The sequence below is a fragment of the Aquarana catesbeiana genome, linkage group LG05, assembly GCF_042186555.1.
Source record: "Aquarana catesbeiana isolate 2022-GZ linkage group LG05, ASM4218655v1, whole genome shotgun sequence".
Taxonomy (NCBI): domain Eukaryota; kingdom Metazoa; phylum Chordata; class Amphibia; order Anura; family Ranidae; genus Aquarana; species Aquarana catesbeiana.
The window spans coordinates 222,411,178-222,429,828 of record NC_133328.1 but is presented as its reverse complement, the minus strand read 5'-3'; the positions used below and the strand labels follow the sequence as shown (position 1 = coordinate 222,429,828).

Here is an 18,651-nt window from a genome sequence, read left to right as displayed (position 1 = left end):
ATCCAAAAAGCTGTCACTATCAGTGAAGCAAACCATCATAAGGCTGAAAAAACAAAACAAACCCATCAGAGAGATAGCAAAAACATTAGGTGTGGCCAAATCAACTGTTTGGAACATCCTTAAAAAGAAAGAACAAATCGGTGAGCTCAGCAACACCAAAAGACCCGGAAGACTGTGGAAAACAACTGTGGTGGATGACCGAAGAATTCTTTCCCTGGTGAAGAAAACACCGTTCACAACAGTTGGCCAGATCAAGAACACTCTCCAAGAAGTAGGTATATGTGTGTCAATATCAATAATCAAGAGAAGACTTCACCAGAGTGAATACAGAGGGTTCACCACAAGATGTAAACCATTGGCGAGCCTCAAAAACAGGAAGGCCAGATTAGAGCCAAAAAGATTAGAATTGTGTCGATGTCCCAATATTTATGGACCTGACTGTAGCTGGTTTTTTTTTTGTGTGAAAGGACCACAGGGATTATGATTAAAATTCATAGTAAAGCATTTCCCCAGACAATAACAAAGGTTGTGTACTTTGATTCTGTAGAGCTGATTTGGTACAGTAATACCTCTTGCCTTAACCTATGTTGTCTTGAACTTTTGCCTGGATCTGATCCATCAGGTTTACTTATGTTTTCCACAGCTCCATGTTGCTCCTGAAACAAAAGTGAAATATTCAGTACTACATACATAAAGAAATATTGCTTTTGAAATGGTAGACACAGATTTTCCAGGCTTCCCAAACAGAGACATTACAAGTAGCCTATGCCCAGGTATTGATAGATTAGGTGTAAACCTCCCTTACTTTGCAGATAACTGGTACATGTGCGGACACATAGATATAGGGGATGATTTACTAAAGGTAAATAGACTGTTCACTTTGCAAGGGAGAATGCATTTTGCATGGGAATTAGCCACTGAACTGAATTTAATGAAGTGAAGTTCTGATGACTTTCACTATCCAATCATTTGCAAACAAAAATGCATTTTTTTTTTCATTTTTATTTTCCTTGCATGTGATTGGGTGCAACTTGCAAAATAAGCAGCCTATTTTCCTTTAGTAAATAAACCCCATAGTATGCTTATTTCCGGTGGCTTCTTTTGTATTAAAGTGAACCTGTCAGAGTAGTTGTTACCTGTGACAGCAGAGATTCCTATCCAGCAGTTGGCTGCCATTGGTTAACTCTGAGAAGTGGTGCTAGTTCTGTAGAAAACCTTTGGAGCAACATACAGTTATTTGCCTCTCTAGAATTAGTACCTATTCCAGACATCAGGTAATAGCAGCATCTAGGGCTGCATGAGAGTCTTGGCTATAACAAGGAATTAGCAATCCTTTTGAAAAGCTTCACTTTAATGCTCCGTACACACGGTCGGATGTGTTGTCGGAAATTCCGACCGTGTGTGGGCTCCATCGGACATTTTCCATCGGATTTTCCGACACACAAAATTGGAGAGCAGGAGATAAAATTTTCCGACAACAAAATCCGTTGTCGGAATTTCCGATCGTGTGTACACAAATCCGACGGACAAAGTGCCAGGCATGCTCAGAATAAATAAAGAGATGAAAGCTATTGGCCACTGCCCCGTTTATAGTCCCGACGTACGTGTTTTACGTCACCGCGTTCAGAACGATCGGATTTTCCGACAACTTTGTGTGACCGTGTGTATGCAAGACAAGTTTGAGCCAACATCCGTCGGAAAAAATCCTAGGATTTTGTTGTCGGAATGTCCGAACAAAGTCCGACCGTGTGTACGGGGCATAAGAGGTGGCCACACAGCTTATGCTAATGCGAGATTCCATAATTATTTCAATAAGTTCACATTCCTGCAGCAGACTCCAAAACAATCCTGTTAAAGCCGTGTCCCAACGTGAAAAATTTTAGTGCAGCAGTTTTTTTTTTCTTTTAGAGACAGTCACTCAGATTCAAAAAGCAAATGGGAACGAGATGTAAACCTAAAGATGAAAATGTCTGAACATACATGGACATAATAGTTTTGGTACTTATTTTCACTAAATCTTTGAATCCAGAAAGTGTATGGAATATGCTTATCTGCTGATAAATGATTTAAAAAGGATATTTCCAACTTAACAGAATCCATTGTATTTAAAAAGTGAAAACCATGGCCTTTACGATCTCTTTGTTTAAAGAAGCTCTGAATCCCTTGTGCTGAACACACTAGAAAGCTTTTTATTCATCTTTTGAACTATCCTTTGAGCTTTGCCCATCAGACATGCTCAATTTGATTTTCCTTACATTTTTAGACACAGGGAGTTTAACGTTTGTAGAGAGGCCATGAATTGCATTAGCTGTACTCTCGAGATTACTGTAGCAAATCTGACTTTTGTAATTTTTGCAATTTTCCTGCTTATGCTGTACAAGCAAACAATTACTGAAATTGAGTTTCATTAAGCATCTATATTCTCTGGGGTGAGAACACTTGGAAGGTGGCCAAGTGATCTGTCATAGAATCACCAACCCTTAACCCCTTCTTGCTATGTAGAAGAAGATGCACAAGGTCATTCTATGTGAAAGCTGAACAAATGCCTTAATTCTTTAAAAATATAGACTTTTAATACCAACAGTATTATGGAACAGGTTGGGCACTTTTGAATATTTTTTTCATCAAACAGTTAACACAGCCTCCATGCCAGCCATTGTTTTCATTGTAGATGGAGTAGGGAAGGCTTGGATCTTCTGTTGGGTTTTATTGGTACCTTTGGCCCAGTTGAGGGAATATTCCTAACTTCTTCACCTGATGACCATGCTGCCTTTGGTACATGTAGTTAAGGAACCTCCAGCAGGTCACAGGACATAAAAGAAGGGTACATTTGCATAATGAGTGCAAAGACAACAATAAAAATCCGGGAGAGGTTCTAACCTCAATGTTATCCACATTTTAAAAAATCTGTAACATTTTTACTTCATATAGGTATGTTTCTTTAAATGTCAGTTACAATTTATCATATATTTGCTAAATTTCATATCTTGAGCAAAAGAACATAAAATATGCCAGTACCATTTCTCCAGTTCCTATTAACACCCCTATTCACAAAAGTCACAGCCACCAAATCTGCTTTGGGGATGTTTTCTCACTCTTTCTTGCAATGCTTCTAGCTCAAAATATTTTATTGTTGTCCTGTACGCTCTTGGTGTTTTTAAGTTAACGACAGATTTTTTTAAATATTCCACATCCTTAAAGTGATTTAAAGGACATTTTTTTATAAAAAGAAAATGACAAACATGTCATACTTACTTCCTCTGTGCAGAGTGGAGTCCCCCTCTTTTCAGGTTTCACGCCGGCACTTGCCGAGTGCCCCCTTGCCAAGTGCCCCCATAGCAAGCTACTTGCATAGCATAAATGAATAGTTAGAAGACTAAAATACCTTTTCTGGAGGAAAATGCTGCTCCAGAAACCTTCCTGAACTAGTTATGTGATCATAAATCTAGGCATTTGTTTCTGTAATCTCTACTAAAGGAACTGCACAATGAAGGTTTCTTACCTTCAGCCTTTACAACCACTCTTTCTTTCTCTTTCACTTTTTGTTTCTTTAAGTAATTGAAATCGAGGTATATTTTGGATCACAGACTTGTTGTAATATCCAGACTTATTTCAGCTTCAGCCTTTTCACTGAATATAAGACTGAAAATTCATAAATCGTGGGATTTGAACAGAGGTGCAATTTTTTTTTCATTTACTGTAAATATTGAAGATTTTGGGATGTAGGGATTGAATATGTTGTAATTTGAGGCTGCCTTGGTGTATGTATGTTCCTTCTAAATGGTCGCTCCATTGACTCATTATTTTTTCCATAGGACAAGACCAGTAATTACTGTGAGGGTCTCCATATTGCTGCCATCATCCATTAATATCACTGCACCACAGTGCCATGATGGTACACAACATGTGAACTGTGCCAACGTTACTGTTTGTTTCCAGTTCTATGGCAAGCACGTTCCTGGAGAAATAGGTAAAGTTTGTGTTACAAAGCAAAATATTTTTTTCTATCTGCTTGTACACTATTTTAAAACAGAATTATATTATAATGTTAATTTAAAACAAAAGTATGTTAACATTCTTGCTGAGGTGGATAGCATAAAAGAATAGTTAGAAGACTGAAATACCTTTTCTGGAGGAAAATGCTGCTCCAGAAGCCTTCCTGAACTAGTTATGTGACCATAAATCTAGGCATTTGTTTCTGTAATCTCTACTAAAGAGGAAGGCTAGTCTAAACTCTGTTCCTCACCTTTAGGGATGAGCTTGCATTTATTCAGATTTTGGTTCGGGTGCAAACTTAATTGTGAAAATCTCTATGATTAAGTCTGTAAGGGTTGAAATGAGAGATGATTCACATGCGATTCACATGCAGGAATTCCAGAGTGCTTACTTTGAATAACGTGTTTACGAAAAGTGGTGTCATCAGAGTGCGGTTTCTGATTTCTCATGGGCACCAGGAAGATGCACCCACAGTAAATGTTTGTTGAATGTCACATTCACTGCTCTAAGTATACCCCATTGATTCCATACAGGCAATGCCAGGGCTGGGCTTATGATCCCAGCAATTTGGAATGTAGTGTTGATTTTTGAGCCATGGTGCTGTATGTCTTGTCCAGTGAAAAGTAAGGGTATCCTAAGTGTTCTGAAATCAGGAACTATCCAAAAAGTGAATTAGTAATTCCTTAAAAAAATGTTATGTACATAGATATGATCATCAAATATTAATAATACAATTTATAGTTATTCCAGAGCAAGATTAACAAATAACAAATTAAACAATTAACAAATTAGCAAAAAAAAAAGTGCTGACACTAAACAAATCTCTTTAGGGAAAAAAGTGTACACACTTATTGTAAGATGCTTCTTTCTCTAATGGTTTTCCACACACCATGTGGTTTGTCCTGTCCTTGTTCTGCATCCTGCACCACCAATAAAAAAAAAAAAAATGATGGCTAATTTCTTCTTCCTTGTTCTCTGTGCCACGTCTGTGTCAGATCTCACATGTATGCTATGGTTTATATGTTACCATGGCATTGGCGACAAAGGCTTGATTATGCCAGATGATAATGACGTGGCTGAAGCCATGGCAACGTATAAACAAAAATATTTTAAAACGTGCTTCCCTCCCACCTCGCCCTGAGATGTCATGAGATTTTTCAAGATCATGCAGTTTTTCAAGATTTCAGTGGAAGGCACTGGTGATATAGCCTTCTCAGGGGGCAGTTGTGAGGCACCGGCTATGTCTCCAGTGCCTCTGAATACCAGGAAGTGACTTAAAAGACTATTATGACTTGAAGATTTTTCATAGATCATGCACCTGGGCTTTATAGATTTTTTTTGGGGGGGGGGGGGGGTCTGAATTTGATTTTATCATCCCAGTTACACCAGTACTGGGATGATATCAGTACTCCTGTACTGATAACAACTGACAAAACATTAGATCTCTTTTAATTTTCCATCCTGTTGAAAACAAAAAGCCAAAGTTAAGGTAACCAATGGGGTCACTGGCAGCAATAACAGAGGAGAACAGATAATATAACCCTGACTCTTTCCAAAACTAGAAAACAAGTTTTTGTCTGTAATTTATATTTATTCTATTTAAATCAATCAAACTATTTTCCATTATAATCTTTACCAAGTGTTTCTTAAGACTAGGACTTTTTGATTTTTTCCACTGTACTGATTGTTTTTTTACAGTTTGGACCAAACTGTTTTTTTTTTGTATTCTGTATTTGTTATGTGAAATCACATAGTATGTATGTACTACCTTCAGATTACTTTCATCTGCCCACAAGCCTGGAGTTATCTGAAACTGTCAGTTTATTGAGTTTATTCAGTCACAGGATGGATCAGTTTACAGTGTAAATATTTTGTCCACAAGTCAGAGTTTATGGACTGTTTATTTTAGTGACTTCAGTTACGATAACCTGACTGTGACCTTCAAAAGCATTTTTATTGATCGTAACTGTCCTGTTAATGGCTGAGATGGTTATGTAATAGTGTTTGCTGTTTGTGGACTTATTTTACTTTTCAGATTGCTTTACAAATGGAGGTCAGTATTCTGCAGGCATAAAAGATGTTGTTAGAAATATATTTTTAGATGCATATAGGTGTGTGAGAAAGTTTGCTTTTATTTCTTTAGTTGATTTTTATTCATTGTGTTACCTAATGCAGTATTTGTAGTGAACACAGTTTTGGAAAGATGACATAAATCTTTTCTTCTAGCAAATTACATATGCTTATTGATTTTTGCCAGGGGTGAACCTAATCCTATCATTGATAGCAATAATAGAAAATCAATAATGTCCAGGCTAGAGAGGAGCATTAACCACTTGTGTACCAATACTGGCGTGCAATATCCCTTCATTACCAGGCTACTTTTCAGTGCTGTGCTACTTTCTTTTGGTGATACAGTGCCTTAAAAAAGTATTCATACCCCTTGAAATTTTCCACATTTTGTCATGTTACAACCAAAAAACATAAATGTATTTTATTGGGATTTTATATGATAGACAAACACAAAGTGGCATATAATTGTGAAGTGGAAGGAAAATGATAAATGGTTTTCAAAATGTTTTACAAATAAATATCTGAAAAGTGTGGCGTGCATTTGTATTCAGCCCCCTTTACCTGATACCCCTAGCTAAAATCTAGTGGAACCAATTGCCTTCAGAAGTCACCTAATTAGTAAATAGAGTCCACCTGTGTGTAATTTAATCTAGGCTATAAAAAAAATGTCCCAAGCTTTGACCATCTCACGGAGCACTGTTCAATCCATCATCCAAAAATGGAAAGAGTATGTCACAACTGCAAACCTACCAAGACATGGTTGTCCACCTAAACTGACAGGCCGGGCAAGGAGAACATTAATCAGAGAAGCAGCCAAGAGGCCCATGGTAACTCTGGAGGAGCTGCAGAGATCCACAGCTCAGGTGGGGGAATCCGTCCACAGGACAACTATTAGTCGTGCACTCCACAAATCTGGCCTTTCTGGAAAAATGGCAAGAAGAAAGCCATTGTTGAAAGAAAGCCATAAGAAGTCCCAATTGCAGTTTGCAATTAGACATGTGGGGGACACAGCAAACATGTGGAAGAAGGTGCTCTGGTCAGATGAGACCAAAATTGAACTTTTTGGCCTAAAAGCAAAATGCTATGTGTGTCGGAAAACTAACACTGTACATCACCCTGAAAACACCATCCCCACCATGAAACATGGTGGTGGCAGCATCATGTTGTGGGGATGCTTTTCTTTAGCAGGGATTTGGAAGCTGGTCAGAGTTGATGGGAAGATGGATGGAGTCAAACACAGGGCAATCTTAGAAGAAAACCTGTTATAGTCTGCAAAAGACTTGAGACTGGGGCAGAGGTTCACCTTCCAGCAGGAGAAATTAACCTAAACATACAACCAGCGCTTCAATAGAATGGTTTAGATCAAAGCATATTCATGTGTTAGAATAGCCCAGTCAAAGTCCAGACCTAAATCCAATTGAGAATCTGTGGCAAGACTTGAAAATTGTTGTTCACAGACACTCTCCACCCAATCTGACAGAGCTTGAACTATTTTGCAAAGAAGAATGGGGTAAAAATGTCACTCTCTAGATGTGCAAAGCTGATAGAGACATCCCCAAAAAGACTTACAGCTTTAATTGCAGCAAAAGGTGGTTCTACAAAGCATTGACTCAGGGGGGCTGAAGACAAATGTAAGCCACACTGATGTTTATTTGTAAAAAATTTTGAAAACCATTTATCATTTTCCTGCCACTTTGTATTGGTCTATCACATAAAATCCCAATAAAATACATTTACGTTTTTGGTTGTAACATGACAAAATGTGGAAAATTTCAAGGGGTATACATACTTTTTCAAGGCACTGTATTTAATAACAACTGAGTTGTTTTATTTATTATAAAATATACAAAAGACTAAACATCTTGCAAAAATGTTTCCCTTATTTTCTGTTAGAAACATAGCAAATTAAAATGCCAGGACACTACAAAAAAAAACCTTAAAATTACTCTTTTTTTGGAAAGTAGAAATCCCAAAGTGAGTTAACTTTTTGCCACAATTTTTGGAAAATGAATAAACATGCTGGTATTGAGGGGGGTTAAAACATTGGGCTTGGTAATGGTGCTCTAAATACAATTATTGCACAGGTCCCACTCAGAGGAGGGAGGAGGTGCAGGGGTCATATATACAGCTGTAGTGGAAAGATAGAGATGAAAGGATTAATGTGCTGATGTGTAGGCTAAAGGAGGTGAAGGGGTTAATATATGGTCACATAAAGTGACAGGCTGATGATCAAATGTACAGGAGAGGAGGGTGATGAAAGGGTTAAAATAATCTCGCAGTTGGTGAAAATGAATGAAAGGATCAGAAGTCCCTGCTGCAGAGTCTTTTATTAATTTCCCATTCATAAATTACTACAATCTCTCTCCTTCCTCTGTTGTAGAACAAAGAGAAGTGATCAACCGTGTAAACAATAGCATGTGATCGCTGCGATGATCAATCACCGCAATCACAAAATACCAAGCTCCTTGGAATTTGGAATGGCTCAGTACACTGTCCGTAGGCAGCATTTACCAGGCAGAGCAGCTGCACAATGCTATTTATCCAGTGTGGTTTATAAACAGCACTGGGTAAATAGTCTGTCTGCTGAAATCATACCTGTGATTAAGCCTAGGTTCATATTAAAAGACAGTGCAGCGCAATATACAAACATACCAATGAACACAAATGAAATTCAATAGTCATAAAATTGATATAAAATTCATAAAAATACATAAAGTTCATAAAGTTGATATGTGACAGAACACATGAGCACCAAAAGTGTCCAAAAAGTGTTTCTATGAGTAAAACATGGTGATTCCCAGTGGCGGCTGGTGCTCAAAATTTTTGGGGGGTGCAAACAAACTGAAAAATTCTGAAAAATACTGAAAAAAAAAAACATCAATTGCCATCAATTGCAGCCACTGTGCCCCATAAAATGCAGCCACTGTGCCCATCATATGCAGCCACTGTGCCCATCATATGCAGCCACTGTGCCCATCATATGCAGCGCCTGTGCCCATCATATGCAGCCTGTGCCCATCATATGCAGCCTGTGCCCATCATACAGCCTCTGTGCCCATCATATGCAGCCTCTGTGCCCATCATATGCAGCCTCTGTGCCCATATGCAGCCTTTGCCCATCATATGCAGCTTCTGTGACCCCCCCCGCTTGCGGTTTGATAGGCACACACATACCCCATCCTGATGGCGGGTCAGGCAGCAGGTGATGGCGACGATCTCCTGTGTCCTCCATGGTTCTCTGTCCTCCCATGTGTGTCTGCTTCCATTCCCTTAGGCGTCCAATCAGGGCGCCTGTGCCTTCAGCCAATCAGGTGACAGGTATTAGACTCGCGCCTCCTGATTGGCTGAGAGGCGGTTCAGTGTTAGCAAAGCAAATATTCCTTTGCTTTGCTAGCACACCTGGGTGGACTGCGAGCGCAATGCTCTGCGCTCGTAGTCCACCTTTTTTGAAGCCATTTAGAGCCAATGGCTCTAATCAGGTGTTTACAAAAAACACCCCCGCGTCTGAAAAGGGACCAGATGCCAGAATAGGGGGTGGCTACAGCGGCCATGGATAGATTCATGCATTGCATATATAGGGCGGGTGGTGCCCGTGCGCCCTTAATGGATGCACCACTACTGGTGATTCCGTGTTAACCTCCACCAATGAAGATGCTAGAAGCTCACCTAAATGCATGGACCCGTGATTTAACAGACAGGTCACAAAGGCTTTTCCCTCATTAGGGTATAAGATGCTGGATCAATAGATGTAATGGCCGCTGGGAAAAAGCATTCACTGGTGCAATATTATTACGAGCACGTGGGCAGAGGAAAGAGAGAGAGAGCTGAGTTTGGCGGGCTGGACAGAGCTGCTGTCCCAGGACGTTAGAAGCTCACGAGAGAACTCAGCGGGGTCACCTGAGGCAGGAATGGCAAAGCAAACGAGCCTCCTTCACCAACGTCTCACTAGCCTCAGCCTGCCCTGTAAGCTCAAATCACATGCCAAATCGGCCCAGTGTGAACATGGGCTAAACAGAAACCTGTATTTAAAAAAATTATGGAGACTGTGATTGTTGATCTCTTTTTTTGAAGATGCTAGTTACATGGCTGTCATGCTGATCCACTGGATTTAGTATTTTCTGAGACAATGACCTAGAAATAGTATTTAAATCAGGAGTAAAAAACAAACAGAGAGGGAAGCGCAAAAACCATGGTGTAGCATGTTAAATAAAACGATTTTAATATACAATGTTAAATGCACTCACAAGATTAAAAAGAGAACTTGGCAGCGCAGTCAGGATGCCTCTGGGGCTAGGATGGATGGAGAGGCAGCCAGAAAACCTTGCTTTGGCCTCCGGCAACTGAATGGAGCTTCCCTGTGACAGCGGCTTCCAGTCCACACTCCTTCTCTGTTCCCTTGCCAGTAGCCAAGGCAAATCTTCCTGGTTGCCTCTCTGTCCATCCGAGCCCCAGACTGTCATGCTGAGCTCTATTTTTAATCTTGTGAGTGCATCTAACATTAACATGCTACACCATGGTTGTTGTGCTTCTTTTCTCCCCCCTTGATTTTTACAGTTGCACAGAAAACCCATGCTGGATTGAAGCAGCACTTCCTATGTTAGGTTAGCAGTGTACTGTGTAGCACTCTGGGCTACCTGCAATACCTTACATTATTCAAGTATTTATTTTTCATATTTATGTTTCATATCGATTTGCATTGTTTCACTTTGCAATACATTGGTTCATATAACTGGTTCTCAGTTCATTCACCAGGCACACCCAACCAGACCATTAGAGGTGGGTTTATCACTAGGTGTGCTGCGCTGTGATCATCTGGGTTGATAGTCTTCTATTTCCTTGCTTTAAATCAGGAGTTCTGGCTGCACTCTGACCTTCCAAACTGCATGATTATTCTGTGTTAATGACTAAGAAGGCTCTGAATTCAGAGATAGCCAAGCAATTGGTATTTTTAGGATTGGTGCCATCCATATTTCTTTCAGTATGGGTTACCTTTAAAACCTGAACAGTTCTGTAGCTTGCTATACTTTCTACCTCATGTCACTATTTGCACTGTTTTTTTTTTAAAAAGGCCTGATAAGGTTGCATAACCTAATTCTGACCTGACCTACCGTAAAGTTACCTAAAGTAAGCCATGAAGGTCATTGTGACCCTTTTCATTTAAAATTCCAAAGAAGATCTAGATGGCTTGTTGTGGGTTACACTGTAAATACAGTGGGGATGGAAAGTATTCAGACCCCCTTAAATTTGTCACTCTTTGTTATATTGCAGCCATTTGCTAAAATCATCTAAGTTCATTTTTTTTCCTCGTTAATGTACACACAGCACCCCATACTGTTAGAAAAACACAGAATTGTTGACATTTTTGCAGATTTATTAATAAAGAAAAACTGAAATATCACATGGTCCTAAGTATTCAGACCCTTTGCTCAGTATTTAGTAGAAGCACCCTTTTGATCTAATACAGCCATGAGTCTTTTTGGGAAAGATGCAACAAGTTTTTCATACCTGGATTTGGGGATCCTCTGCCATTCCTCCTTGCAGATCCTCTCCAGTTCTGTCAGGCTGGTTGGTAAACGTTGGTGGACAGCCATTTTTAGGTCTCTCCAGAGATGCTCAATTGGGTTTAAGTCAGGGCTCTGGCTGGGCCATTCAAGAACACCGAGTTGTTGTGAAACCACTCCTTCGTTTTTTTATCTGTGTGCTTAGGGTCATTGTCTTGTTGGAAGGTAAACCTTCGGCCCAATCTGAGGTCCTGAGCACTCTGGAGAAGGTTTTCGTCCAGGATATCCCTGTACTTGGCCACATTAATCTTTCCCTCTATTGCAACCAGTCGTCCTGTCCCTGCAGCTGAAAAAAAACCCCACAGCATGATGCTGCCACCACCATGCTTCACTGTTGGGACTGTATTGGACAGGTGATGAGCAGTGCCTGGTTTTCTCCACACATACCACTTAGAATTAAGACCAAAAAGTTCTATCTTGGTCTCATCAGACCAAAGAATCTTATTTCTCACCATCTTGGAATCCCTAAGGTTTTTTTTTAGCAAACTCCATGCCGGCTTTCATGTGTCTTGCACTGAGGAGAGGCTTCCGGCAGGCCACTCTGCCATAAAGCCCCGACTGGTGGAGGGCTGCAGTGATGGTTGACTTTCTACAACTTTCTCCCACCTCCCGACTGCATCTCTGGAGCTCAGCCACAGTGATCTTTGGGTTCTTCTTTACCTCTCTCACCAAGGCTCTTCTCCCTCGATAGCCCAGTTTGGCCAGACGGGCAGCTCTAGGAAGGGTTCTGGTCATCCCAAACGTCTTCCATTTAAGGATTATGGATGCCACTGTGCTCTTAGGCTCCATTCACACTAGCGCGTTTTTTGATGCATTTTGCATTTTGCAGAAATGCATGGAAATTTTTTAACATGGGTTCCTATGGAACATGTTCACATCAATGCTTTTTTGTATCTCTGCGTTTTTGGAAAGGGTCGGGGACTTTTTTTCATGCAAAAAGCAGCGTTTTGCATGTAATGGATTTCAATGGACAAGCATCAAAAACGCAAGTGCACCGTTTTTGCAGCGTTTTTGCAGCGTTTTTGGTGCGTTTTTGGTGCGTTTTTGCCGTTTTTTTTTTTTTTTTTATTTTTTTTTTTTTGTAATTTTTTTTTAAGACTGTAAAAAAAATGAAAAAAAAAAAAAAAAAAAAAACGCAAAACGCATATCGCGGCAAAAACGCTACAAAAACGCTGCTCAAAAACGTGCCAAGCATGAAAAAAAAACCTCCAAAAACGCTCAAAACATGCATAGGTGTGAATCGAGCCTAAGGAACCTTAAGTGCAGCAGAACTTTTTTGTAACCTTGGCCAGATCTGTGCATTCCCACAATTCTGTCTCTGAGCTCTTCAGGCAGTTCCTTTGACCTCATGATTCTCATTTGCTCTGACATGCACTGTGAGCTGTAAATTCTTATATAGACAGGTGTGTGGCTTTCCTAATCAAGTCCAATCAGTATAATCAAACACAGCTGGACTCAAATGAAGGTGTAGAACCATCTCAAGGATGATCAGAAGAAATGGGCAGCACCTGAGTTAAATATAGTGTCACAGCACTTAGGACCATGTGATATTTTAGTTTTTCTTTTTTAATAAATTTGCAAAAATGTCAACAATTCTGTGTTTTTCTGTCAATATGGGGTGCTGTGTGTACATAAATGAGGAAAAAAATGAACTTAAATGTTTTTAGCATATGGCTGCAATATAACAAAGAGTGAAAAATTTAATGAGTCTAAATACTTTCCGACCCCACTGTACATTTAAGCATGTATGCATTTCTTTTCCTTTTTTTTTTTTTTTTTTTCTATAAATGTTCTGTAAAGACTTAGAGACTTAGAGGTAAACAGCACTTAGGGCCTATTCACACTTCTATACATCTTACAATGCTCTTATATAACATGTTGTTGAATGTTTTTAACACCCCTGTATTAAAGGGTTAGTTCACCTTTACCAAAAAAATGCCTATGTAGTTGTAGATAACAAACTGTGCAGTTTTGACTAAAGTTGGATAAGGCTCATGCTCTTGGTGTAGGCCATTTACATACCTCCTGTCCTGCCTTGTTGTTAGGTTGTTGCTAAGACACTCCTAGCCATTACTGCTTAGCCTCACCATCATAGAAGTGAGCTTTCAAACCCCTTTACACGTGTGGTCCATTATCTCTTGGGTTGCAGCATCACTGAATTCAAACCTAGTGGGACAGGGGAAAGAAAGAGAAAATGTGAGGGGGTTTGAATTGGCTGAGAGTATATTATGAACATCCTGGCAACAAGGCAGGATGGGATGATTCCATCTCTGGGAGTTTTTTGATTAAAAATTAAGGTAGGTAAATTGCCTACATCTATAGCAAGGACATTATTTAACTTTGGTCAAATCTGCACAGTTTGTTTTTATTTACAGACACTACTTACCTGCATAGGCAGCTTTTTGGCAAAGATGAAGTAACCCTTTAAAGTTTACTGTCAGACTTTTTCATATGTGTTAAGGTGTTGACTGAAAGCTGGTTTAAAAATAGCTACCTTGCAAAGTATAGTGTTAAAGGTCTTCTTTGGACTTGTTACAATAATACAATAATTGGAGAAGCAGGGCGCTCCTGTTCTTCTATCAGGTGTCATAAAGATTTAAATTTTCCCCAGGGCAGGGGGCAACACCTAAACCTTCATGGTAAATACAGCTTAGAGATTCCAGCAATGGAATACCCAGGAGTTAAAAAAAAGCCAACAGGTGACTCAGACCTAGCCTTCAACTGTAGATACATTTGTTTTATGGTCACTTTCTCATGAATGACTGTTTCTTGCAGGTTTAACATATAATTTGACTGCTGATGTTGAGAAGAGAGAGAAAAGTCAACAACCCAGGGTGTTTTTGGTTTCATCGGGGGAAACAGTTGCTCATATTAGTGAGAAGATACAGCTCACCCACATGAAAGAGAAATGTGACCAGTATCTAGCACATGTAAAGGTAAGCCATTTGTTTGTTACATTTTTGATAAATACCATTATATATTGAGTGTTTTAAGAAGTGGAGCACAGATAAAACCATTGAATTTGGATTTCTGCCATAGCAAAAATTTACATATTTACCAAATTAGAAAACAATGGTTATTCTTAATTTTCCTCTGAATCCATTAATTTCCCTGGTGCTGCAGTTAGTTTGGCCTTACTTGTTTCTGTGCTTTGGTATGGTCCAGATTTGACCTTAATTCAACTAAAATGCTTTTTTATGATCTGAAGCATGTCATTTAGGCAATGCAATATATATATATATATATATATATATATATATATATATATATATATATATATATATATATATATATATATATATATATACTATATTACCAAAAGTATTGGGACACCTGCCTTTACGCGCATATGAACTGTAGTGGCATCCCAGTCTTGGTCCATAGGGTTCAATTTTGAGTTGACCCACCCCTTGCATCTATAACAGCTTAAACTCTTTTGGGAAGGTTGTCTATAAGGTTTAGGAGTTTGTCTATGGGAAAGTTTGACCATTCTTCCAGAAGCGCATTTGTGAGGTCAGGCACTGATGTTGGGCGAGAAGGCCTGGCTCTTAGTCTCCACTCTAATTCATCCCAAAGGTGTTCTATTGGGTTGAGGTCAGGACTCCGTGCAGGCCAATCAAGTTCTTCCACCCCAAACTCGCTCATGCATGTCTTTATAGACCTTGCTTTGTGCACTGGTCCAAATCATTTGGTGGAGGGGGGATTATGGTGTGGGGTTGTTTTTCAGGGGTTGGACTTGTTCCCTTAGTTCCAGTGAAGAGAACTCTTAAGGCGTCAGCATACCAAGACAATTTCATGTTCCCAACTTTGTGGGAACAGTTTGGGGATGGCCCCTTCCTGTTCCAACATACCAACATATTGAGTAGGTCTACCCTTTGCGGCTATGACAGCTTCAACTCTTCTGGGAAGGCTGTCCACAAGGTTTAGGAGTGTGTCTATGGGGATTGTTGATCATTCTACCAGAAGCCCATCTGTGAGGTCAGGCACTGATGTTGGACGAGACTGGCTCGCAGTCTCCTCTCTAATTCATCCCAAAGATGTTCTATCAGGTTGCGGTCAGGACTCTGTGCAGGCCAATCAAGTTCTTCCACCCCAAACTCGCTCATCTATGTCTTTATGGACCTTGCTTTGTGCACTGGTGCGCAGTCATGTTGGAACAGGAAGGGGCCATCCCCAAACTGTTCCCACAAAGTTGGGAACATGAAATTGTCTTGGTATGCTGACGCCTTAAAAGTTCTCTTCACTGGAACTAAGGGAACAAGTCCAACCCCTGAAAAACAACCCCACACCATAATCCCCCCTCCACCAAATGATTTGGACCAGTGCACAAAGCAAGGTCCATAAAGACATGGATGAGGGAGTTTGGGGTGGAAGAACTTAATTGGCCTGCACGGAGTCCTGACCTCAACCTGATAGAACATCTTTGGGATGAATTAGAGAGGAGACTGCGAGCCAGTCTCGTCCAACATCAGTGCCTGACCTCACAGATGGGCTTCTGGTAGAATGATCAACAATCCCCATAGACACACTCCTAAACCTTGTGGACAGCCTTCCCAGAAGAGTTGAAGCTGTCATAGCCGCAAAGGGTAGACCTACTCAATATTGAATCCTACGAACGAAGACTGGGATTCCATTAAAGTTCATGTGCATGTAACGGCAGGCGTCCCAATACTTTTGGTAATACAGTGTGAATATATAGATACAGTTTTGTATACAGAGATGGGTTTAAATACTCTTTGAGCACTACACAGAGGTTGCTTGTTTAAACCATTTGTTAATTTCAGATTTGAGAGTGGTTAAAGATCACACTTTAAGCTTTTTCCTAAAAGCTCACAACTTTTTCTCACATCTGTCAGTTGTAATTGCAATTGCTTAATGATAACTGAAATATGAATCATGTGTTTCTTCTTGGATGTGATATGCTCTTTGGGTCTACTGATTAAGTTGCTTTCTTTCAACGTTAAATACTGGAAATGAAAAAATAAATCTCTGTAGACCGCATCAATTAAAAAAACAAAAAACAACATATTTATTCAGCGAAAATACAGAATATAAAAAGCAGTTTGTATTGGATCTGTTTTATACATAATATGTATGCAGTACTAAGGTTTTGATTAATTTTGGACAGTGTAGACCCACTTACATAGATCAACAGAATCTATATTTGTCCTGCAGTGCTCCCACCTGTATTATTTATCTGTAGCAGCAGCAGTCCCAGAGTGTACACATACATTTTTTGCGGAGTGCAATGCAAAGCAACTAAATTGGCCTTTTTTCTACTGATATACTTTTCACTACATGCAAACAACTTGAAAATGTACACCTTGGAAGTTGGTGGCGTTCATTGAATACTATAAGCAATGGATAAGGGTTTACTGCGGGTAGTGTTGAGTATAACCAGATGCAGTCTTGCCTTTGGGTGGCTTCAGGTAGCCTGTGTATACTTGCCCTTACACTGTTTGTGTACATTAATGTACTCCTCCAAGTTGGACGTATTAAATAAGAAACACATTATTTGCCAAGTTTTGATATTGTGCAAAGCTGTTGTATATTTGTAGCCATTTGACAAAGCTTAGAGGTTTGAGTGTTAAAATCTTGGCTTTGAATAATCGACAGATTAGGTTCTTCGGTTGTGTAATTGGTGAGGGCTTGTCAAATTACTGGCATAGATTGAGCTATAATACCTTTCTTAATAGGAAAGAGAAGGCAAATCCAAATGACCAATGACAACAGACCCTGAAGACTTTCCAGATTTTCCTGTTAACAATATTATATTAATTTGTACGCTGTTAGGAAAAAAATGCCTTGGATATTTATACTAATGGTTCAGTGACTGTACCGGTCTATGAATGTAAGAGTGACAGCTTTAATATTCCAAAAGGAATTTGTCGGATTTGTATATGCTGTTGAAATAAGTGTCACATTGGTGGCTACTTGTTTGGAAAATGATAACTTCATGCAAGCTGTTGCAGTACAGTCTCTGCTTCCTACATCTGATTTTTGACTTCACCATCAGAAAAAAATAGCAGTCTTCAGTGGTGGAGACCATACTGATTCTGTCAGCCAACCTATCAACATCAGTTTAACAGACTCATATGCATTTATTAAATAAATTATTTAATAAATAATTAAGTTGACTATACACATTTCAAGTTACTATAATATGTGATTTGTGACGCTTTTTCTTGTTTTTAAGCTACTTTTTGGTGGCATTCATCTTGACTTATGGGTGTAAAATCAGTATAGACACATGCAATAAACTCAATAGGATTCAAATCAGAATTATAATACTTATACCGCGTACACATGATCGGAATTTTCATCGAAAAAACCTTGGACGTTTTTTCCGACGGAATTCCATTCAAGCTTGGCTTGCATACACACGGTCACTCAAAAGTTCTCTGAACTTTCGACCATCAAGAACGCGGTAAAGTACAACACAAATACGACGGCACTAGAAAAGGGACGTTCCATAAGAATTGCATACAGACCAACAGAATTTCCGATAGGAACTTTTTCCGACATAAAAATAGAGAACCTCCTCTCAATCTTTTGCCGGCGGAAATTCCGCCAGCAAAAGTCCGATGGAGCATACACACGGTTGGAATTTCCGACCAAAAGCTCACATCGGACTTTTGCTGGCGGAATTTCCGATCGTGTGTATGCGGCATTAGTTCCAAACTGTTATACAATAGACATGTGCAGTTTGTTTCGAATTAAAATATTAACTAATTTCAATGAATCCGAAATAATGAATCAAAATTTCAGACGAAATTCGAATTTGAATAGTTTTCAAATCAAATTCTATTACTTTTTGATTCAAATTCGAACTGTTTTTGAGTCCTATTCGAACTTCCAAAGCGAAAAAATAGAATAGAAAATAAAAGAATAGAAAAAAATTGAATAGAAAAAAAAAGGGACAGAAAAAAAAAAAAGAAGAGTAAAACAGAAAGAAAATTGAATAGAAAATAAAAGAACAGAATAAAATAGAATAGAAAATTAAGGAATAGAATATAACCATCTT

General features: G+C 39.2%; 1 protein-coding gene across 2 annotated transcripts in view; it reads left to right on the top strand.

Annotated features, from left to right (window-relative positions):
* The window catches only part of ITGA9 (integrin subunit alpha 9), a 626,511-nt gene that overhangs the window by 267,629 nt on the left and 340,231 nt on the right, over positions 1-18,651 (top strand). For both annotated transcript variants that reach the window (XM_073630570.1, XM_073630571.1), the window contains exons 14-15: positions 3,816-3,970; positions 14,403-14,563. In XM_073630570.1, the coding sequence (XP_073486671.1) occupies positions 3,816-3,970; positions 14,403-14,563 (316 nt within the window). The remainder of the gene's footprint in view (positions 1-3,815; positions 3,971-14,402; positions 14,564-18,651) is intronic.